Genomic DNA, 25173 nt, shown 5'->3' on the forward strand with positions numbered 1-25173 from the left:
CCTATATATTTGGGTGCTCCTATGTTGGGTGCATACATGTTTACCAGGATTACATTTTCTTGATAGATTGTTCCCTTAAGTATTATGAAATGTCCTTCTTTATCTCTTTTTATGGCCCTTGCTATCAAATCCATTTTGTCTGATATAAGTATTGCTACCCCATTTTTCTTTTCATGTTCATTTGCTTGGAATACTTCTTTCCATCCCTTCACTTTGAGACTGTGTAAATCTTTTTTCTTTGTTAATCTTTTTCTTTTCTTTTTTTGATTATGCTGTTACAGTTGTCCCAATTTCTTTTCCCCCTGCTCCCCTCCAACCTGTGCTCCCCCTCCCTCCAGTTGCCCCCCACCCTTAGTCCATGCCCATTGGTTTTGCATATAGTTCTTCTCAACATCTTCCTGTCTACTCCACTCCCTCCTACTATGCTTCTTAATTCCTGCATCATCTCCTTCCCTTTTGCCCCTTCCCCCTTCTGGCTTACTTCCCCCAATATGTTCCCTGTACCTGTAATTCTTTTTCCCCTCTTGTTACCTACTTAGTTTGCCTTTGTTTCAATTCCCTACCTTCTGCTGTTGGTTGTTGTGAAGCAGTTTTCATTTTAATGATCCTCCTTCTTCTAAACAAGTCTTTTTAACATCTCATATAACAGTGGTTTGGATCTAACAAACTCCTTCAATTTTACTTTGTCCTGGAAACACTTTCTCTGCCCTTGTATCCTGAATGACAGCTTCGCTGGATAGAGTATTCATGGTTGTAGGTTTTTGATTTTCATTACTTTGAATATTTCTTGCCAGTCCCTTATTGCCTGTAAAGTATCCTTTGGGAAATCCGCGATAGTCTAATTGGGACCCCTTTGTACATAATTCTTTTCTTCTCTTGCTGCTTTTAAGATTCTCTCTTTAATTTTTGACATTTTGATGATAATATGTCTTGGTGTGGTCCTCCCTGGGTCCAGTCTATCCGGAACTCTCTGTGCTTCCTGGACCTGTAAGTTCATATCCTTCTCCAAGTTAGGGAAGTTCTGCTTCATTATCTTTTCACTTAATTTTTCAATTTTTAGTTCTTCACCCTCGGGCAATCCTATTATTCGAATATTCATTTGCTTATAGCTGTCCCAGAGGTTTCTGAGCCTCTCCTCATATTTCTCACTTTTTGTTTCGTCTTTCTGCACTGGTTGACTGTTTGTTCCCTCCCTATGTTTCCATTTGTTGGTTTGATCCATGGCTTTCTTTTCCTCACCACTTGTCTTGTATGTATTTTTGTTCATTTCAGCAGGACTAGCCTTTATTCCTTCCTTGTCTTGATTCAGCCCCACTGTTAGGTCTGTAAGCTGCCTTATGACTATTTCTCTGAACTGAGCCTTAGAAAGATTTGCTACTTGTTCATCGGTCAAGGCCTTTATTTCTTTTTTTGTTAGCTGTGTGATTGGTATTTCAATCATTAATTTTGCCATTCTGACCATTTTGTTTATCTTTTCTTCTTGGGCAGGGCGCTGTCATACCTCCTATGCTATATTGGGTGGAGCCCTGTATGCTCATCACAACCAGGCGACCCTTCTCACCACACTGTGGCGCTTTGAGTGGGGGCGGGGGTCCAAGATGGATTCCTGCTGTTATTCTCTGCTGAGGAACCAGGAGCATCCTCTGTCCCCACAGTCCAAGACAATGGGGTCTGCCCTCCTCAGCGTTGGAATCGTGAGCCGATGGGTCTGGTCTGTAGCCAGGGCCGGCTCCCAGGCACTTCTCTCCCCCCAAATACGGGTGTCTGCTTACGGGGTCCCACTGTTTGCTGCTGCGGCTGACGCCTCCAGCACAGTTCGATCTTTCAGCTGCGGTCTTGCCCTTCCTACATGTCCGGATGAGCACCACTTGTTTATGATTTCATATGTTGGACTTCCATGTAGCTTTATTTTCTGGAACGTCTTATTATTTTTGGTTTTGCAGTAGTTGTAATCCTTCTTGGTTGTGAAGGGAAACAAAGCGTGTCGGTCTATGCCTCCATCTTGGCCGGAAGTCCCCTTTAAATCTTTCGTTTTGAGGTGTGTTTCTTGAGACAGCATATATGTGTGTCAAGTTTTCATATCCATTCCACTATCCTATGTCTTTTAATTGGAACATTTAATCCATTTACAATTAAGGTTATTATTGACCGGTATTTGTTCATTTCCCTTTGTATCTGTGTTCCTTTTCTTCTCTTTTTTCTTTTTCTTAAAGCATTCCCTTTAGCATCTCTTGGAATGCTGGTTTGGCGGAGATATATTCTTTAGTCTTCCTTTGTCTGAGAAACTCCTTATTTCACCTTCCATTTTGAAGGAGAGCCTTGCTGGGTAGAGTATTCTTGGTTGTAGGCCTTTGTTTTTTATTGCTTGAAATATTTTTGACCACTCCCTTCTGGCTTGTTGTGTTTCTGTTAAGAAAGCGGTTGATAGCCTTAAAGGAGCTCCCTTGTATGTTATTTGCTGTTTTTCTCTTTCCGCTTTTAGGTTTCTCACTTTGTTTTGGAATGTTGCCATTTTAATTATGATGTGCCTTGGAGTGGGCCTTTTTGGGTTCATCTTCATTGGGATCCTCTGTGCTTTCTGGACTTGCATAACTTTTTCTCTTATCAGGTTAGGAAAATTTTCTGTCATTACTTTTTCTATCAGGTTTTCTATCCCTTACTCCTCCTCTTCTCCTTATTGTATCCCTATGATTCTAATGTTGTTTAGTCTCGTGTTGTCCTGCAGTTCTCTTAAACCCTCTTCATTCTTTTTAAATCTTTTTTCATTTTGTTGTTTTGTCTAGGAATTTTTTCCTACATTGTTCTCTAACTCACGGATCCAATCCTCTTCTTAGTTTAGCCTGCTTTTGATTGCTTCTACTGTGTTCTTCAGTTCAGAAATTGTATCTTCATTTCTTCCTGGTTCTTATTAATAGTTTCTAAGTGTTTTTTTTTATGCTGGTGTAGTTCTCTGTAAGTTCTTTATAGCTTCCCTGCAATTCTTTGTAGTTTCCTTGCAGTTCCTTGTAATTTCTCTGGAGTTCTTCATAGTTTTCTTTGAGATTGTCAAGTACATAGAGCTTCTTTATCACCATTCTTTTGAATTTCATGTCTGATAGTTGGCTTACGTCTATTCCATCTATCTTTCTGAGGATTCCTCTTTTCCTTTCATTGGGAGGTTATTTCTGTGTCTTCCCATGTTGGATTTTTCTTGTTTGTTTTTGTTTATTAGATTTGTCTGCTTTGATTTCCCACCTTTGTGGTGTGAGATTCTTTATAGGAGATCTGGGGCATTCTGTGGTGCAGTCTCTTTGATCTCCTGACACTCTTGGGATGCCCTTTATGCCGTTTTTTTATGCTGTCTGGTTGTATTTCAGTTACTCTTTGGTGGATCCTTTCCTCTGGCTAGTTGGTTGAGAGTCACTCTGCCCACTTCTCTTGAGTTCTTTTGTGGAGATGCTGTTAAAACATAAACACACAACCAGGCAAGAAACCCACACCCTTAAATATATCCCCCATTCAGAATCCCACTATTGGCAGCAAATGAGCCAGTATTAATATAAATGTAGAGAGGTTAAGACTTTTATACTATAGGAGAAACAGATAAGAGTTGTTTTAAATGAAAGAAAGATGATTTTTGAGAGGGAACATGATATAATAATAATAGTAGCAAGTAGGGTCAAGGCTGTGTGAGACAGTAAGTGATATTTACATTGTATGTTAAAGAGGGAAGAATGCAGAATAAAGTTAGAAAGTGGAAGTGTATAGTATTAGATTTATATAGCAGTTATATGCTATATGGTTAGTGTGAAAGGGAGGCTAAACAAAACAGACAGTCAAAAATTAAGAAGGATAGGAGGGAAAGAAGGGAGAAGGTAGGAAAAGAGATTAAAGAAAAGAGTTTTTTTAAAAAAGGAAGAAGAAAAAGGGAAAAAGAAAAAAAGGGAAAAAAAAGAAAAAAGGAAAGAGTTTTTACTCAGTTCAACCTTTGGGCGTAGTTTTCTTTTTGTGGATCTACACCTGGTCAAAATTCCATGGGTTTTAAATCTTTTCTGGCTGGCTGACTGTGAGATCTGGTTGGTTTCTGTGGCTGCTTTTCTCTCACTTGTGGGCCTGCTGCAACTTTCTGCTGTGAGCATCACTGAGTTGGGTCTCTACCCAGTTGTCCTGAGGCACCCTCCAGCAATCCTCAGGTGTCTCTAGCAAGGTTGTTCTGCTGGTAAGCCAGTGCACATGTCCCTAGTCCACACCCAGCCTTGGGTCCTATCTTCGCTCCTTCTCCCAAGAAGTCTCTGTGCTCCAAGCCGCAGCAACAGGCTGCATCCGTCCCTGGCTGGCAGCGTCTCACTGCTTGCCTGTGCATACTGCTTGCCTGCCTGGGGTCCCCACTGAGTCTGTGTTTCCGCCACAGCTCTCCTGTGTGGGCCCCTCTCCCCGGCTCAGTTCTGTTCTTTTTTGTTTAGTTAGTGGTGCCGTGATGCACGCATGTGAGGTGTAGGGTTGCCAGCCCAGATTTTCTAGCCCAGGGGGTCCCCACCTAGACTCAGTTCATACAGCTTCCCATAGTCTGGTCCACTCGCTGTTCTCCCACACCTCTGGCTGATTCAAGGAAACCTTCCCATTGTCTCCCTCCGGGACTCCACTGGTCCCAGCACCAATGGCAAGCGGCAGTTTCCAAGCAGTTCCTGGCCAATGAGCTGGTCTGCAGCTGCCCATTTGGGGTGCGATGTGGCAGTGGCGCTCGGCTGGGAGGCCCAGTGACTCCCCTTGAGAGCACAGGCGAGCCTTCTGCCCTCTTCCACTCCACTCCCACACTCCCTTCCCTGCTCGCGCTATCTGAAATCCTCACTCACTCACTCGTCTCAGTGTTTGCGATGGGAGCAAGCAGACAGCACTGCTACCTACTCTGCTGCCATCTTCGGAATCTCCTTATGCCAAGGCACCTCCTTTGAAGGGGACTAAAATGTCATTGTCCTGTGTACAATGTTTCTTATATCTTGTGTCTGCTTCAATAAATGTCTTTTTCATATTACATGACTGGATACCTTCTGGACAGACCTCATTTTTAATGAGTAGTTTATTTCAGAAACAAAACTCTAGACACTATCGGTTGTCAGCTATAATATTTCTAAAAACAGCCAATTCATTACATGTAGCACTCTGGTATGTAGTCCCAGCACTGGGCTTTGGGACCATACTTAGCAAGGCCAATGATTATACAAATACCTCCCATGGACTTTGTTAGGGATTGGCCAGTTTTTCCTATAAAGGGAGAGATAATAAATATTTTAGGCTTTGCATGCCACATGGTGTCTATACAGCTGCCCAGCTCTCAACTCAGCAATTCCATTGTAGTGCAAAAGCAGGCAGAGACTGTCAATTAATGGTTGGCCTGTGTTCAAATAAAACTTTATTTAGAGATACTAAAATTTGAATTTCATATAATTTTTGTGTCATAAAAACAGTCTTGTTTTTTATTTTTCTGGTTTATTTAAAACTGTAAAATCCATTCTTAACCTGCAAGCCATATAAAAATAGGCAATGGGCTGGATGTGACTTGTGCACTATGGTTCGTCATAGGCTGTATTATTGCTGACTTGGTAATAGACATCTATTATATTGGGACTTCTGGATTTACAGCAATGATGTAGTGGATTTTATCAAAAAAACTTTAATTTCAGCATGTGTCTGATAACTACCTTTCATATTTTGTATTTCAGCTGGAGTTAACCGAATTTCATATTGGCCTGCTGATCCAGAAATAAGTTTGCTTTCTGAGGCTTCTAGTTCTGAAGATGCAAAGTTAGATGCCAAAGCAGTGGAAAGATTGAAATCAAACAGTAGAGCCCATGTGTGTGTCTTGCTTCAGCCTTTGGTGTGTTATATGATGCAGTTTGTAGAGGAGACCTCTTATAAATGTGACTTTATTCAAAAAATTGCAAAAACATTCCCAGATGCTAACACTGATTTTTATTCCGAATGCAGACAAGAAAGAGTAAAAGAATATGAAATGTTATTTTTGGTTTCAAATGAAGAACTACATAAGCAAGTACTGATGACTATAGGTTTGGAGAACCTATGTGAAAATCCATACTTTAGCAATCTAAGGCAAAACATGAAAGACCTTATTCTGCTTTTGGCCACAGTAGCTTCCAGTGTGCCTAACTTTAAACACTATGGATTTTATTGTGGCAATACTGAACAGATTAATGAAATTCACAATCAAAGTTTGCCACAAGAAATTGCAAGGCACTGCATGGTTCAGGCCAGATTATTGGCATATCGAACTGGTAAGTTATATGCTTAGTTCATATATTGGGGTTTACTGGTTTTGGTTGTATTTATCTCAGAAGTAAAGTGGGGTTCATCTCATCTATGGAAGACTTCATTTACTCTCAGATCCTAAAGTTTTGCTGGTTGTACAATATGGAGAAGTTAGTGAGAACCTTGAGTAGACAATTCTTTCTTAGAGCAGTTTTAGGATTCCTTGTGGCCTTATAATTTGGTGCTACATTTATAAATCAGGGCCTAATTGTCTAGGCCCTTCTTTTCTGCTTATTGTTTTATCATTTCACTGTTCATTGATCCCTCTACTAGAGATGGGACAAAAGAGACATAGATAACCAAATTAATCATTTTTGTTAGCTTTTCAATATTTTATATGTATTCAATATTAATAAAAACTTTAAAAAGCTCTACAATATAAATTCAAAATAACCAACAGAATTAAAGTAAAGAAATACTGGCAATTTTTTTTCCACTTGCTAGTATGTGTTCAGTCAGCAAGTAGAGAAATCAAACATTTTTACTTTATTAAGTTATACATGGGAATTTTCTTTGTTGTAGTAAAAGATGGCCTCTTTATTTCCAATTACAGAACAGTGTTTTTACATCTTATCGGATATAAAATTTTCCTAAGTAGAAGAATGATTATCACTTTTTAAAATGCAGCTTTGAAATAAGGAAAAAATGCAGGCAGGGGGAGCAGTAGAGTAAGAGTTGATGAATGAACTATAGTAGGATGTTTTAATTCTTCCAAGAAAGAAGGAAAAGAGAGAAAATCTTCAGAAAAGTTTCAGGTAAATGCCAGTAGAATGGAGGTTCTCAATTGGCAGCATAACAGAATCACCACTGAAATTTTATTAGAAGACAAATGCTTGAATTGCTCAAATTGCTCAGACTAAACCAAGTCCCTAAGGGTGTGGCTTAGGCTTATGAATTTTTTAAGTTATGCAAGGAATTCTGACATTGAGCAAAGTTCATAGTCACCTAATTCTGATAAAGAATTTGATTCTACCATAGGCATAAGCTATATGCTGCCAAATAACTCTATAGCTTGAGTCTGATTTAATGTAATGATTTTATATATGGGCTATACATTAGTCTCTTTATCAAAACCAACTTTATAAGTAATTCTTCTCTAAACCAGGAAAGACAGAAACAAATGGGAACAGCTGTCACAGCTATAATTCGTGAATTCCCCTTTGCTAATTAGAATTCAGAAGTTTCTGGAATGAATGTAAGGTGGGATATGTGAATATGCTGTTCTTTTACTTGATCTCAGTACTTCTTGCTTCTTATAGAACTATGCATGACTAGTCCATACAATGTATGATTCCAGTGTTTAAAGATGCAGTAATGTTTAGATACAAATTTGTATATATATTCTTTATTATATACTCTAATTATAAATTTATCCTCTATTTCTGTGCAGATTTCTTTACATAAAGCCATGCTTCTACACTTGATGGGCAATTTAAAAGATTTTTCAAGGTTAATTTTTGATCATGTATGACTTTTTGCCTGGAATCCAAATCCTAAATAGGATGCAACCGTGTCATGCACTCCACTCCATTGCCATTTTTTCCTTAACACTAAGCACAGTGTGTTGAATGGATAAAGGAAATCTTTTTATATCCAAAGATAAATAGTCCACAATTCCTTATCTAAAACCCTTGGTGCCAGATGGAAAGGAATTCAGAGATTTTCAGGTTTTAGAAAGGTAATATGGTGTATATACTATATATTACACAGCAGTTCCAGGGGTTTCTGGGAAAGTACCATGTAATCAGACACATTTACACAAATAGAGTAAAATGTATGAATATTTGCATTAAATATAAGGTCAAGTGTAGCCACAAAATAAGTACATCATGCTGTCAAAAAAATTTCTTGATATAAGGGATTTCAGATAAGAAATTCTGGACCTATACTCTTCATTAATGATAAATAGTAACTATAAAAATTTATTGAGCTCCTACTATGTGTCAGGCACAGAGCTAGGCTATTTATATACAGATATCATTTTAATATGGAAGACAATCCAGCAAGGTAGATAGTCCCATCATAGAGTGTTCTCCTGATAACTCAGACTTTTAATTTCACACTGTTCAGTTTGCTTTGATGACTTTTTTATTTAATTTATTTTTTAAAGGTTTTATTTATTTTTAGAGAGGGGAAGGGAGAGAGAAAGAGAGAGAGGGAAACATCAATGTGTGAGAAATACATTGATTGACTGCCTCTCGCATGCCTCCAACTGGGGACCTGGCCCGCAACCCAGGCATGTGCCCTGAGTGAAAATCGAACCAGTGACCTTTTGGTTCGCAGGCTGGCACTCAATCCACTGAGCCACACCACCCAGGCTATTTTATTATAATTAGTAGGTGAAGAAACCATTCTATTAAACTATTTCACTTAAAAATATACTTATGATTAAAATGATTCTAAAACCTCTAACAGAGTTTTTTTTAAGTAATTGAAAGTAGGTGCATAATAATTGTTTTTTGAATGATGAATAAATAGGATCTACAAAGGTGTCATTAAAAGTATGTTTCTATGATATTTTGAGGTAGCAAAAAAAGTGACAAAATTTGTTTAGGCTCTAGGGGGAGAAAAAGAGGAGGGCATTACACCTTATCTACGTGTTTTAAGTGTGATTTTTAAATCTCTTTTTTGGGTCCGTTTTCCCATTAGACTTGGCATTTTACAAAACTGAGGATTATATCTTACTTCTGAACTATACAGTGTTAATGACAAAAGTAGATTGGAGTAGCTAAGATAATTTAGTGTTTCAAATTATAACTTGGGAGTTCTCAACTTATAGTACAGAAGGAATACTTACACGAAATGCAGATTCCTGTGTCTGTCCATCTTCCACAGAGAAGTTGATTCAGGGCATTTCCATGGGAGACAGGAGTCTGCATTTTTAACAAGCAGCCAGTGATTCTGATAAAAATGGCCTGCGGACCATGTGAATAAACCCTGACATGACAGAACTGGGAGCTAAAATTACCATGCCTACGTTCTAGAACAACAGGATAAAGAGTTCTCTGACTTTTAGTGATCAAAGTCTCAGGAATTTGACTAGGTGATTATAAGTTAATCTTTCCTTCAAAGGTGTGCAGAGAAGACCCTGTGGAATGACCAGAGCAATTTCTATAAAAATTACAAAACATGAAAAGCTTTCTGAAAAACTAATTTGTCAGCCAGTGTTGAGGCTGGTTGAAATCTACTTCATCTAACATGGATGAGATTTTATTTTGATTTTAAAATGTACATTTTAAAGAATACTCTCTTGGTGTGACTTACCTTAGATAGGCTGTAGAGCTGCCCCCTCTTGACAAGGTTTAGTCTGTCTAAAAACTGAAACAGAAAAACTGCCTCCTGAGACTAAAAAAACAAACACAAGATGAAAAATACTCAGTGTAGATGGTAAGAAAGTAGGCTCTTAATATGAAGAATTTCTATTTCAGTTTTCCATTTTTTGTTATTGATTTATGCATGTATTAAGTACAATTTTCTAGTAAAGGTTTTGGTTTTGCAGATAAATGTACTCTTATGTTTATAACGTCTGCCACTTGCCTTATAAATGATCATTAAGCCATAATTATATTCTTTTCCTTACATGTTTTGTTCTGAAGGTCTTAGAAGAAACAATAATTTGGTTACACTAAAATCCCTTTCATGACAGTTTCCACTCTATAGTCCTCCCATGCACTCCATTCCTCAGCATTGTGTTAATTTCCTGCACAACACAGCACACAGGTGTTTTCTTGTTCGTCTTCCTCTCTCATCAGACAAGCTATAAGTTTCATGAATATAGGGATTTCTGTTTCCCTCACCACTGTATACTTGGGCATTCAATAAAGGGAAATGTTTGTTATAAAATTTTTAATTATAATCAAAGGGAGGAGTAGATGAAAGGCAAGTAAGTTGGGTCTGTAAGGCTAAATTTTAGTGAGTTAATTTCTTTGCCTGTTTTCTCATCTAGAAAAAGAAATTTTATCTGCTTTTCTTTACGGTAAAAATGAGATGAATAAAAGTGCTTAAATTATGCAAGTGTTTTGTAATATAACTGAAAATCAAGCTTACTTGAACTAAATTTGAGAATTTATTGTAGTATCATAACTTAAAAATTATGAGGCATCCTAGTTTTTAAGGCATAAGTGCAGTAAATTTTTTTTGTAGTTTTACTGGAAAAGTATTTAAATATATTATCATTGGAAGGATTAATTTTAAGAAAATTGTAAGGTGAAGACACAGTTTCAGTTAACCCTCACCAACATGAAAATGTTCTACAGTAAAGTTCACATATGATTGTTACGTATTCTGTGTGAATGTACCTACTTAACTACATTAGCCCGTTATTAATATTAGAATAAATGCTATGGTTTTCATAATTAATGTATAATTGTCCTAGAAGTTTGAAACTCACCTTTGTATTAGTAGTACAAGGAAAAAGTCAATTCTTTATATGTAGAATTTCTATTTTGGTTTTTAAAATTTCTGTTTCATATTAATGGTTTTAAGAAGTACATGTTATTGCAGAGATTTTGGTTCTGCAGGAAAATGATCTTACAACTGATTTAGAAATGAACATCATTTCACTAACTTGACTTATTTTTCCCCCGAAAGGCAAATTATGAAGATGAGGGAAAGGACAACATATAGTTTAAATCAAAATCCCTTTCATGCACTTTCCAGCATTATACATATATGAAAGTCCATCAAGATTTGTTTGTATTTGTATTATGGATCTGAACATTTTTCTTAGCAAGAACATTTACACGAAATGTATTTTCCATGATTAGAGTATAAAAATGCTAGAAGACAGACTTTATTGTTGTGAACAGTTATATTAAATCCATTAGTTCAGAAACTTGCTTGTTAATCAATTTTATCATCTGTTAGAAATAATCATTTACAAACTGACTTGTTGGTGGAGAATCAATAGTTACACTCAATGCTGGTTACAGATCTGAAGTAACCTGACCATGGACACTGCCTATTTAATGATCTCCACTTATAGATCACATGTGACTGGGTTGGTAGTAACACTGTCTAGTTATTTAGTACCTAATTCCTATATTCCGTGCTTAAAAGTGTTTATTTTAGTGGTTTTCTGTGATTCATGAAATGTCAAAAATTGCTGCTACATTTAGAAAATATTTTTGATAAATATTTTTGTTATTTTTTGAAAAATATATTTCTGAAACTAACAAATAATTTTTACTGAGTTAAATGCCATTTATTTTCAGAGGATCATAAAATAGGAGTTGGAGCAGTAATTTGGGCAGAAAGAAAATCGGTAAGTATTAAAATAATTTTTTAAAAATGTAACCTTGATTTTCTTTAAATATGTCAGCCTTAAATACATTTTATTGAGCATTAATATTTTGTATTAATGATTTTATTATGTTCTATAGGCATTTCTTTAATCCCTCAACAATTTTCTGGATAGAGTCATTTGTTTAGCAAATATTTCTTTGATGTTTTATTTTATTTTATTTAGGTTCATAATTTATTTCTTCCTGTTTTTAATTATTTGCACTATTACAGTTGTCCCCACTATTTCCCACCCCCCTTGCCCACCTTCACCCAGGCCGCACCCTCCCACTCAGACCATCACTACATTGTTGTCCATGTCCATCATCAGTCATGCATATATGTTCTTTGACTAATCCCTTCACCTTCGTTCATGTAGTCCCTCCCACTTCCCCTTCAACAGCTGTCAGTCTGTTCCATGTATCTATGCCTCTATTTCTATTTTGTTCATTAGTTTATTTTGTTCATTAGATTCCACATATCGAAGAGATCATATGGTATTTGTCTTTCACTGACTGGCTATTTCACTTAGCATCATAATCTCTAGGTCAATCCATGCTGTCACAAAAAGTATGAGTTCCTTGTTTTTTACTGTCTCATAGTAATCCATTATGGAAATGTACCACAGCTATTTTATCAACTCATCTGCTGGTGGGCACTTGGGCTGTTTCCAGATCTTGGCTATTGTAAATAGTGCTGCTATGACATAAGGGTGCAAATTGAATTGGTGTTTTACGATTCTTAGAATGTATTCCCACAAGTGGGATTTCTAGGTCAAAACACAGATCTATGTTTTAATTTTTGAGGAAACTTAATACTGTTTTCCATAGTGGCTGCACCAATTTGCATTCCCACCAACAGTGTACCAGGGTTCCCTCTTCTCCACATCCTTGCCAGGACTTGTTGATTTATTGGTGGTAGCCATTCTGGCAGGTGTGAGGTGATACTTCATTGTGGTTTTAATTTGCATCTCTCTGATGATTAGTGACATTGAACATTCTTTCATATGTCTATTGGCCATGTGTTTGTCCTCTTTGGAGAAGTGTCTATTCAGGTCTTTTGCCCATTTTTTAATTGGATTGTTTGTCTTCCTGGTGTTGAGTTCTATAAATTCTTAATAAATTTTAGAAATTAAACCCTTATCAGATCTATCATTGGAAAATACGTTCTCCCATATTGTGGGTTCCCTTTTCCTTTTGTTGATGGTTTCTTTAGCTGTGCATAAGCTTTTTTATTTGATGTAGTCCCATTTGTTTATTATTTTTTTCTTTGTTTCCCTTTCCCTAGGGAACTTTTGCTATGTGAGATATCTGAAATTTTACTGCCTATGTTTTCTTCTAGGATTTTTATGGTTTAAAACTTACATTTAAGTCTTTTATTCATTGTGAGTTTATTCTTTTGTATGGTGTAAGTTGGTGATCTCCTTTTCTTTTTGCATGTACCTCTCTTAATTTTCCAAACAAAATTTACTGAAGAGACTGTACTCTATTGTATGCTCTTGCCTTCTTTGTCAAATATTAATTGACCATAAAGGCATGGGTTTGTTTCTGGGCTCTCTGTTTGGTTCCACTTATCTATATGCCTGTTCTTATGCCAGTACCAGGCTATTTTGATTACATGGGCCTTATAGTATAGTTTGATAACAGGTATTGTGATACCTCCAACCTTGTTCTTCTTTCTCAAAATTGTTGAGGCTATATGGGGTCTTTTTTGATTCTATATAAATTTTTGGAATATTTGTCCTAGATCTGTGAAAAATACCATTGATATTGTAATAGGAATTGCGTTGAAGCTATACATTGCTTTGAGTAGTATGGACATTTTAATGATGTTCTTCTAATCCATGATAACAGTATATGCTTCCAATTATTTTCATCTCCCTCAATTTCTTTCTTCAGTGTCCTATAGTATTCTGAGTACAGGTCTTTTTCCTCGTTGGTTAAGTTTATTCCTTGGAACTTCCAGTCAAGATGGCAGCATAGGTAAACACTGTGTGTCTCCTTGAACAACCATTTCTAAATTAAAACTAAACTATAGAAGAAGCATCATTCAGAACCACTATAAATTGAGCTGAATGGAAGTCCTACAACTACAAAATTAAGAAATCACATTGAGACTGGTAGGAGAGACAGAGGCGAGTAACAAGCTGGTCCCACATCCACTTATGGTGGATAAAAATTGGGAGTGATATCTCAGGAGCAAGGGGTCCCAGCCCCATACCAAGTCCTTCAGCCCAGGGTTCCAGTGCCAAGAAGATGTCTTTATGACTTCTGGCTATAAAAACCAGCAGGAATTGACACTGTGGAAGAAAAACTGCTGGAATTCCAGGTAGTTCTTCTTAAAGGGCCCACGTATAGACTTACTCAGACTCATTCCCTCTGAGCTCCAGTCTGGCATCAGAGCAAGAGCTGGGGGGTAGTGGACAGCTTTCTCGCAGAGAGAAGTGCTGGCAGAGGCCACTGTTCCTTTTCTGTGCCCTTCCCCCACAGAACCACAGAGCCAGCAGGTGGGAGCTATATCTGAGGCTTCATCAACCTGACTCACACTCTTTGCCCCACCCTGGTGATTCTGTGAGGACCTGTCCCACCCAACTTTCAAACTCACCCAAGCTGTTTCCAGTGGCTTTTCCATATGAATGGTGTGTCTTAGCCCACGCCTCAGATTTTCCCAAATTCTCTCAAACAAGAAAACCTCTTTCTAAGTTGCCGCAGGCCTAGTGCTAGCAGCAGCTGGCCTTGGTTCATAGCTTGGCCTCTCCTGGGCACCTTCAAAACCATCACAGATACCAGCCATCTGCAGATGGCTGTGTAGTTAATGCTGTGTGACTGATGTTGGACATGCCAGCAGCAATCAAGGCTCAACTACTAAAGGAGGGTGTGTACAACTCACACAGTGGGTGCACTTTGAATACCCACCTTGGGTAATAAGGGAGGCTATGCCTCTGGACCCTACCAGGACTCCTGCTACATTAAGCCACTCTATGAAATGTGGAAAACAGTAGCTCTATATAATACATATAAACAAACACAGGGAGGCTACCAAAATGAGAAGACAAAGAAATATGGCCCAAATGAAAGATCAGAACAAACCTCAAGAAAAAGAACTAAACAAAATGGAAAAAAGCTATCTATCAGTTGCAGAGTTTAAAACACTGGTTATAAGGATGCCCAAGGAGCTTAGTGAGGACCTCAACAGCAAAAAGAGTGTCCAGTCACAAATGAAGGATACACTAATTGAAATAAAGAACAATTTACAGGGAATCAACAGTAGAGTATATGAAGCCATAAATCAAATCAATGATTTGGAACATAAGCAAAAAATAACCAATCAGAACAGCAAGAAGAAAATGGAATCCAAAAATGGGGATAGTGTAAGGAACTTCTGGGACAACATCACGTGCACCAACATTCTCATCATAAGGGTGCCAGAAGGAGAAGAGAAAAAGCAAGAAGTGGGAAACATTTGAAAAAATAATGAAAGATACTTCCCTAACTTGGTGAAGAAAATAGACATACAAGTCCAGGAAGCAGAATCCTAAACAAGATGGACACAAAGAGACCCAAACCAAGACACATCATAATTAAAATGCCAATGGTTAAATACAAAGAGAGAATCTTCTTGTTTGATTGCAGTAGCTAGGACTTCTGGTACTATGTTGAATAAGAATGGTAAAAGCAGATATCTCTGACTAACTCCTTTTCTTAAGGGAAAGGCTTTTAGTTTTTGCCTATTGAGTATGATGTTGGCTGTAGGTTTGCCATATATGACCTTTATTATGTTGGGGTATGATCCCTCTATTCCCACTCTGCTGAGTTTTTATCATAAGTGGGTGCTAGATTTTATAGAAAGCTTTTTCTGCTTATATTGATATGATCATGTGATTTTTACCTGTCATTTTGTTTATGTGATGTATCACATTTATTGATTTGTTAATATACCAACCTTGCATCCCCAGTAAAAGCCCCATTTGATCATGATGTATGATCTTTTTAATGTGTTGCTGGATCTGGTTTGCTAATATTTTGTTGAGGATTTTAGCATCTATGCTCATCGGGGATATTGGCATATAATTTTCTTTCCTGTTCTGTCTCTGGTTTTGGAATGAGGATAATGCTAGTCTCATAAAAAAAAGCCTGGAAGTCTTCCCTCCTCTTGAATTTTTTGAAATAGCTTGGGAAAGATAAGTGTTAGTTCCTCTGTAAATGTTTGGTAAAATTTGCCTATCCAGTCTGGGACTTTTGTTTGCTGGAGTTGTTTTTTTTTAATTACTGCCTCAATTTCATTAGTTGTTATTTTTCTCTCCAGGTTTTCTGATTCTTCCTGATTTAGTTTTAGAAGATTCTATGTTTCGACAAACTTAATCCATTTGCTCAGGTTGTCCAATTTTTTGACATATAGTTGTTCGTACTATTTTCTTACAATCTTTTTTATTTCTATGATATTGGTTGTTACTTTATCTTTTCAATTCTGATTTTATTTATTTGGGTCCTCTTTTTCTTGATGTGTCTGGTTAATGGTTTGTCAAACTTTTTATCTTTCCAGAGAACCAACTCTTGGTTTCACTGAGCTTTTGTAGTGTGTGTGTGTATGTGTTTAGTCTCAATATCATTTATTTCTCCTCTGATCTTTATTATTTTCTTTCTTCTGCTTACTCTGGTCTTTCTTTGTTTTATTTCTAGTTCTTTTAGGTATAGGATTAGATGTTTGAGATTTTTTTCTTTCTTTCTTATTAAAGTAGGCCTGTAATGCTATGAACTTCCCTCTCAGGACTGCTTTTATAGTGTCCCATAGTTTTAGGGTTGTATGTGTTCATTTTCATATGTTTCTAGATAATTTTTTTATTTCTTCCTTGATCTCATTCATATTGAATAACATGATATTTAAGCTTCATGTATTTGAATATTTTTGAGAGTTTTTTTAAAAATTGAAGTTGATTTCTAGTTTCATGCCATCAGGACTAGAGGAAATGCTTGGCACTGATTTCATTCTTCTTAAACTTGTTAATACATTTTGTGTCCCAACATGCAGTCTGTCTTAAAATGTTACATGTGCACTTGAGAAGAATGAATTTTCTGCTGCTTTGGGATGAGTGTCATATTTTCTTACATATTCAGCAACTATGTATTTTTTTGATTGGAGCATTTAATCCATTTACATTCAAGGTTATTATTGATAGGTACTTACTTATTTGCATTGTTTTCTTTATACCTATATCTTCTCTGTCTTATTTGTTTTTCTTAAAGCAGTTCCTTTAATATTTCTTGCAATGCTGGTTTGGTGTTAATGAACTCCTTTAGCTTTTTTTACTTTTATTTTTATGATAGTCATGCTGGGTAGTCTTGTTACATGACATTATTTTTCATAACTTTGCATCCTTCATGCCAGTCTTTTCTGTCCTGAAGTATTTCTGTTGAGAACACAGCTGACAGCCTTATGAGAACTCCCTTGTAGATAATGAACTGCCTTTCTCTAGCTGCCTTGAGATTCCCTCTTTGTCTTTACCCTTTGCCATTTTAACTATGATGTATCTTGGTGGGGGTCTTTTTGGGTTCATCTTGATTGGGACTCTCTGTGCTTCTTGAACTTGTGTGACTTTTTCCTTCAGGTTAGGGGAGTCTTCTACCATCATTTTTTCAAACAGGTTCTCTATCCCTTGTTCACTTTCTTCTCCTTCTGGTACCCCTATGATGTGGATGTTGTTACACTGATATTGTCTCAGAGGTTCCTTAGACTTTCATCATTTCTCTTAATTCCCTTTTTTATTGTATCTTTGAGTAGATACTGTTATTTTATCCTTTCTTGATGTGATCCTCTGCTTTATCTAACCTGCTCTTGATTCCTTCTAGTGTATTCTTCATTTCTGACTGGTTCTTTTATATGGTTTCTGTGTCCTTTTTATGCTTACTATTTCTTTGTTTAAGTTTGCACTGAGGTCATCCATTCTTCCCCTAAGGTCATTGAGCCTCCTTACACTGGGGAACACAATTTTCATTGAGTTAGATCTGACACTTGTTTTTGACTAAATTTTGGCATCTGAATCCAAAAATAACCCCAATTTTTCTCTATCACGTCAATTTTTTAAGGTACAGGGTACCCTCCTTTTGTCCTCCAAATCATACAAAATGTACATACAAAGGAAAGTAATGAAAAAAATTAGCTGAATATACTGTTTATTTAGAGTTGTTTTATTCATATAATGGCTATATATTGTTACTGTAAGTCAAATTGTGTACAAGTAGTAAAGTTCTTCTACCAAACATGCATATTAAGGTAAAAAGGTACTCTTATAACATTTTGAAGCCCTCCAAGAGTTTCTGGACAATTTCGATGTAATTCTGTGCTCGTTTATTTCCAAGAAAGTTCTTGAAAAAGTTTTTGAATGACAGCCAAGCATTCTTTTGGAGTTCTGACATTGTCCCGATGAAACGTTCATCTTTAATGAGCTGCTGAATCTATGGACCGTCAAATACACCAGCCTTTATCTTTTCAAACGACAGTCTAGGAAATGCCAAAATGAGATACTTGAAACAGTCTCCTTCAGTTGGCAAAGCTTTAACAAATTGCTTCATGAGACCCAGTTTTATGTGCAGAGATGGAAATATAATGTTCTTTCTGTCAACAAGTGGCTCATGGAGAATGTTTGGATCACCAGGTTTGAGGTCAGATCTTGGAGGCCAATTCAACTCCACCGAATGCTTCTGATGAGCTCTGCTGTCCCACATACACAGAAAACAGGGATACTTGGTATATCTGCGTTGCTGACCAAGAAGGAAACAGACCATCGTAAGGTCAACACAGATGATCCAGTTGTGCTTGTGATATTGCAACAGATCAATGACTCTCTTTATGTTTTCATATTCTTCACAAAAACAAACTGAATGGCCAGTTGGGAGTGCACCAAATAAATTGCCATTGTGGAGGACACAATGCAAGCTCCTGTTTGAGCTATTGATGGATAGTCATCATTCAGTTGTGTTATAGATCGGAATTCCCAATTCCTCCATTAAACCATGTATGTTATGGCAATACACAAAGCCACCATCACTTCAAAAGTACTGCAGAAATGTACTTTCTCTTGATTGAAATGAGGATACCTTCACTCCTTTTTCAAGCAAGATTTTCTCATGCAGTCTTGATGCTAGGAATTCTGAAGCCTTTTTAGATAGTCCCAAATTTTGTGCCAAATCATTCAATTCATGATGATCAAATCCCTTATGAACTGAGTCATCTTCAATTTCAAAATCTTCATCATTGCTGTCACTTAGTTCTTCACCATACTCCTGTTTTTTGAAAGAGGGTCATTCATTAAAAACTGACACTGGGATTTCAGCTGAATGAGGCACTGGGCGTATAGCTGATGGTAGACTAAGATACTGTATTTTACATTCATTTTTCTTGTTATATCCTGATGTTTTCACCATACAGAAGTAACGGTCACTTGAATGATCTCTGGGCTCTCGCCAAACTATTGGTATATCAAATGGCAATTTATCACGTGTTCCTTTCATCTATATCCATAAACTCGCGACACACTGCTTGCACACATTGTGAAGGGCCCAAGACTTATCTTTATCACCAAGTTTTACTTTAAAATATGCAAAATAGGTTTGCATGACAAATGGGCTGATGTTTGTCCTTTGACTGGGAATGGTGAAACTGCCACAGATATAACAAAATGAATCAGGGTTGTTTAGGCACTTACGACAAGAAATAGAGGCAGACATGATCTGAAGGGCAGGAAATAAGTACGTATGTAAATAAAATAAATTCAGCTAACTACTTGTATACCGAGAAGGACTCAGACTATACTTTGGAATACGATTCACTATATAGAGCAGCACACAACTTCTAACCACATTGTCTCATGTGTAACTGAACAGCCTAGACAAGTATGAACCTGTTGTTGTTCTCCAAGATCATCCCCTACCCCTCCCCACTTGAGGGAGGTTTGCTCTCTGCCAATAGGGGAGCACTAGTGCTTCGCCTAGAGTGGTCGCATTAAGATAAGCTGTACAGAAAAAAACGACGTGAGAGAAGAAAAGTAACTGCAGTTTTGAAATCAGCATGCCTCTGTAAGTCTAAAACAGCCGAACTCTAAAATCAAACTCAACAGGAATTATGTTAAAAATTGTTCCCCTGTGTAATCATTATTTTAAACTCTACATCTGGTATTTTGATTCCTTTTATTTCATCTATTCTAATTCTTTTTCTGGGGATTTCTCTTGTTCTTTTGTTTAGGACATATTTCTGTCTCCCCATTTGGCCTCTGTGTGTTAGGTAGATCTGCTTTGTCTCCCCAACTTGTTTTGATGCTTTTCTAATGAAGGTGCGTTGTTGGGCTCAGTGGCACAGTCTTACAGATCACCTGAGCTCTGTGCTTTAAGAGTATTTCTTGTGGATTATGTGCACCCCCTGTTGTAGTTGAGTCTTGAGTGCTGTTGGCCCTTTTGTAGGTAGAATTAACCCTTCAAGCTGAGAGACTGTAAGGGTAAACCTTATCCACCATGTATGAGACAGTGTGCAGGAGCTGCCCCTTGAGGTGACATTGTTCCCAGTAGAGTCTGGTTCTTGTAGGAATCCTGCTTTAGTTGAACTGGTTGTGTGCCTCACTGAGTTGAGCTCTGGTGTAGTCTGAAGCCCACCACTGATTTTGTCAGTTCAGGGTCCACATGGGTAGATTCAGGAAAAGGTAACTGTCAGGTGTTGTGTGCAACTGTTTTGGGGCTACCTGTCTGTAGCTATCACACTGTTCACTCTTTGTGTCAGTGGCTACTGGACTCTAGTGTGTGTGTGAGGGGCCAATCTGTGTAAAAAGGTCAGCTTCTTCCTGCTCAGAGCTGGGAGCAGCTCTGTAAATCGATCAGTGCTCCGTGAGGTCCGCCCTTCACCTTTCAACTGCTCTGTATTCCCCCAAGTTTGCCTGGCCTTACTCCTGATAGCCTTTCTGTGATGAGTCTAGGCCAGCTGAAATAGGGCTAGTGGGTCCCCCACTTGGGGTTCCCTGATTGGGGAACTGAATGAGGGGAAAGTGGCCCTGCTTCAAAGCTAAACAGTTTTTCCAGAGTCTCCAAATCTAGTTCCCCCAGGGGGTCTCATTACAGATTCAGGTTGGGTACAGCCAGCTGTCCTCTTTCCTGGAGCAAGCTCAGCTACCCTGTGCTCAAGCGGATAGACCAAAACAGTCTCCTGTTGGGGGTAATGCCAGTCTGGCTCACAGGAGGAGGCTAAGCTCTCTGTCTCATCCCTAGACAATAGCCTCTGAGGGTCTCACACTTTGAAAGTCCCGTTCTGAGCTGTTCTTCCTTCCCCCCTGTGGAAATGCACCCAGTAAGGCTGTCCAGTACTTGGCAGGGCTGATCTAAACAGTTTCCTGTTAGGGGTGGTGCCCTTAAACCTGTAGGAGGGAGGAGCAGGGAGGGCACTTCTTCCCCTTCCTGGGGTAGCATGGGCTAAACTCACAGGGGAGATTGGATTTGCCTTTCCACAATGTAGCTATGCATCCCAGTATTGCCTGTCTGGCTTCCACGCAGAAGCCTCCCCAGGAGAAACGGTCTGAAAATCTCAGCTCTGTGTGACTCCCTAGCTTGCCACCAAACTGCTTGGGTTTGAACTGAAAATCCCAACCCTGTGCTGCACTCCAATATCTCCATGTGGTTGGACTCAGCAGGGCAAAGCTGGAAGTCCCCTGCTCTGCAGAGGCTTCTAACCCAGCTGGTTATGGCTGAAAGTTCCAGCTTGCCACAGCACACCACCTAATACAACAGGGCAGGCTAAAAATTCCAATCCTGCACAGCTCACCTGTGCCTCAGCAGCAGGAACAGCTCAGCAGGCAGGGGCAGGGGCACAGCTACTGTGTGCTCGAGATCGGGGAGACCAGTCCTCTTTCCCAAGCCACACAGTTAAGTCACTACCTAAAGCCTCCCCAGAAAATAGAGGGCCCCCTAAAGTCACTGCTGTGTGTAGCCAGCAGACCCCTCTGTGGCAGCACAGCCTTTCCATTAGTCAGACTCGAGACGTGAAGTCTACAGGCTGGTGCTGTGACAATAGGAGTGCTCTACCCTCAGAGCGTGCACTCTGAGTCTCCCAGGAGGGGTGAATCCCCACTAATTCCCACTGCCAGATGCTCACGGACTCCTCTTCTTGTCTCTGTTGCTGTGGGTTGGGGAACCCTGCATGGGGTTAAGACCCCTCACTCCTAGGAGGGAGTTCTGCTGCCATGATATCTCTCTAACTTCTCAGCTGCTGCCACACCTGTGTGCAGGGAGAGGGGCTTTCCTCCTCCACATCTCAACCCTTCTTTCCAGTGTCTACGTAACATCTTCTGTACTTTTTGGTAATAATATTTCATATTAGCTAGCTTTTAGTTGGTTGTTCAAGTTGATTGCTCTGCAATTTAGCTGATAATCCAGTTTGGGGCTGGAAGCAAGTGGAGGTAGCTTCCATCTACTTTGCAGTCATCCTGGAATCCCCTAACTGATCTAGCAAACATTTATTAAACACTTACTATAGGGTATGCACTGTGCAACGGTATATAGTGGGGACCGAAAGACCACATTTTCTGCCCTTCATGCACACAAAAAAGTGAAAAATAGACTGGTATGTGTGATTATAACATGATACCATGAAAACAGAGGAGGAACCTTAACTGCTTGGAGAAATGAGTCAAGTATTCTTGAAAGAGGTATGATGCTACTTGTCTTGAAGAATGAATAAGAATTTGCCAGGCAGAACAAGTTCATGGGACTATGAGGATAACATGCAGAGGTAGGAGTTGTGAGAGAGAATGGGGGAAAATGCATGATTCGGTATGTTGGAATTCAGAATCGTATGTTTAATACTGTTGAAAAAAAATTTGATCTGGACCCTGAAGAACTTTGTATTTCATGTAGAGTTTGGACTTTATCCTTTAGGTAGTGGGATTCATTAGCACAGTGCTAACCAGTAGAAATATAAATCAAGCTACATATTTAACTTTAAATTTTATAGGAGCCATGTTGAAAAAATAGGTGAATTAATTTTTAAAAATATTTTAACCTACCATGTAGAAATATCATTTTAACATGTAATCAATATAAAATATTAATAAAATATTCTGCATGTTGGAGAGTATTTTCTTCAAAACCTTGTGTATATTTTATACTTACCACACCTCTCAATTCAGACAAAGCACACGTGGCTCTGGCTAACTATATTGGATAGTGAAATCCAGGAATATTTTAAGTCGGAAAATGCTTGGTTCAGATTTGCATTATAAAAAGAAAGGTGGGGCTTGGAATTAGGGACATTAATAAAAAAGATGATGAGGGCTTGGAATTATGGAGATGGGTTAAGAGAGCATGGAATTAAGAGATACTTAGTAACTATGTGTGGGAGCCTAAATTTTGCTTTAATAGATTTAACAGCAAGTGTTTTGTTTATTTGCCTCAGTGTTTTGTAAGTCCTTCAAGTTCATCCTAGCCAATACATCCAGTATTTTCCTTGCTAACCTATTTCTTTATCAGTGGTCACCATCCCATTCCAAGTTACTCCACACATCCAGTCAATCATCAAGTACTGTGGATTCCACCTTCAAAATATCTGTTGACTCTACTTATTTCTACCTCAACTGTTAACACTAATTAGAATAGTTTCCTCTGAGAAAATTTCCCATAGTATTCTTTACAGCTCATTTGTAACACTCATCATAGTTAAAATTACATGACCAGTTTCTTAGCATCTCTTGATCATTAGGTTCACTAGGGCAGGGATTCTCTGTCTTGTTTACAGCTGTATTCCCAACATCTAGCACAGTGCCTGGTCTATGGTTGGAACTCTTACTTGTTTTTGTATGAATGCCCACAAGGCTTTGGCTGTTTTCAACTACTTTGTGAAGAACTTAAGTTTCCAGTTAAATTATCTACAGTGTACTCAGCATGGTAAAGTGGAAAGACATGGGTTTGGAGTCAAGCAACCTGGGCTTAAGTTCTGTCTGTGTTGATTAAATGAAATAATACATATAAAACTCAGCGTGATGTCTGACATTTAGTAAGTACTCAAGAGTAATTTATGTATCAATATGATAATATTTTATTTGTAAGCTTCTGTTGCCTTACTGTAACAGTGATTTTTGTCAAGCAGCTATAGTAATGAGTCTGTTCATGCTATCATATGAGTCATTATAATATATTGAAATTTAGTGAGGTTTATTATAACATTCTAAGCTATTATAAATACTTGTGAATTATGAAATAATTCACTCTAATAATTGGTAAAGCATTCATATCAATACCTAATATGCCATTGACCATGAGAACCATTGCAGTAAGAAGTCCTGTGATATACAGGACTTCCGGCCAAGTTGGAGGCATAGGTAGACACACTTAGCCTCCTTATACAACCACAAGAAGGATCACAACTAACCTCAAAACAAAAAACAATCAAAACTGCCAGAAAATCAAACTGTATGGAAGTCCTACAACCAAGAATTTAAAGAAAATTCATCTAGATGCATAGGATGGGTGGAAACCAGGAGTTGGGGTGGAGAGGACACCGTGTGATGGTGGTGAGGTTGCAGTGGCAAGGCAGCGCCAACAGCAGTGGTGGCCAGCAGAACAGGCAGTCCCACATTCATGTGTGGCATATAAAAGCCAGGAGGGACACCTGAGGAGTGATCCAGCCCCAGGCCAGACTGTGCAGCCCAGGGTTCCAACGCCAGGAAAATAAAGCCTCATAGCTTCTGGCTGTGAAAACCAGTGTGGGTTGGGGTGACGGAATAAACTGCCTGCCAATCAGGAGAGTCTGTTTAGAGGGCCCCCACGGTCCTAGAATGTATGCAAACCCACCCACTCTGGGAACCACCACCAGGGCAACAGCTAGAGGGGTGCCAGTCCCATACAGGAAGTGGGTGAAGTGACTGGAAAAGGGGCAAATGCCAAGCAAGTGGCATTGTTCCCTCTCTGACCCCTTCCCCAAATACATTACCATGAAGCAGTGAAATGGGTAGTCCCACACTGACAAATACCTAAGGCTCTGCCCCTTACAATATAATAGGTGTGCCAAGAAAGGGAGTCAAAGCAGCTCTACCTAATACACAAACACAGGGAGGCTGCCAACTTGAGGAGACAAAGAAATATGGCCCAAATGAAAGAACAGACCAAAACTCCAGAAAAAGAACAAGCAAAACAGCCAACCTATCAGATGCAGAGTTCAAAACACTGGGGACAAGGATGCTCAGAGAACTCAACGGGTATGGCAAACACATAAGGGAAGAAATGAAGGCTACACTAAGTGAAATAAACAAAAATCCACAGGGAACCAATAGTGAAGGGAAGTAAGCCTGGGTTCATATCAATGAATTGGAACATAAGAAAGAAAGAAAGAGTCAATAAGTACAGAATGAAGGAAAAGAATCCCCCCAAAATGGGAAGAGAATAAGAAGACTCTGGGGCATCTCCCAAAGTACCAACTTCTGAATCAGGAATGCCAGAAGGAGAAGAGGAAGAACAAGAAATTAAAAACTTATTTGAAAAAATAATGGAAGAAAACTTCCCTAATTTAGTGAAGGAAACAGACATACAAGTCCAGGAAGCAGAGTTCCCAAACTACTTGGAC

General features: G+C 38.5%; 1 protein-coding gene across 2 annotated transcripts in view; it reads left to right on the plus strand.

Annotated features, from left to right (window-relative positions):
• Nucleotides 1-25173, plus strand: part of CDADC1 (cytidine and dCMP deaminase domain containing 1) — a 98613-nt gene that overhangs the window by 39692 nt on the left and 33748 nt on the right. The window contains exons 4-5 of one of the 2 annotated variants that reach the window (XM_090258798.1): nucleotides 5700-6269; nucleotides 11517-11566. In XM_090258798.1, the coding sequence (XP_090114924.1) occupies nucleotides 5700-6269; nucleotides 11517-11566 (620 nt within the window). The remainder of the gene's footprint in view (nucleotides 1-5699; nucleotides 6270-11516; nucleotides 11567-25173) is intronic. The other variant, XM_090258799.1, reaches the window with a different exon arrangement.

The sequence above is a fragment of the Furipterus horrens genome, unplaced genomic scaffold, assembly GCF_987537825.1.
Source record: "Furipterus horrens unplaced genomic scaffold, mFurHor1.1.pri manual_scaffold_12, whole genome shotgun sequence".
Classification (NCBI taxonomy): Eukaryota; Metazoa; Chordata; class Mammalia; order Chiroptera; family Furipteridae; genus Furipterus; species Furipterus horrens.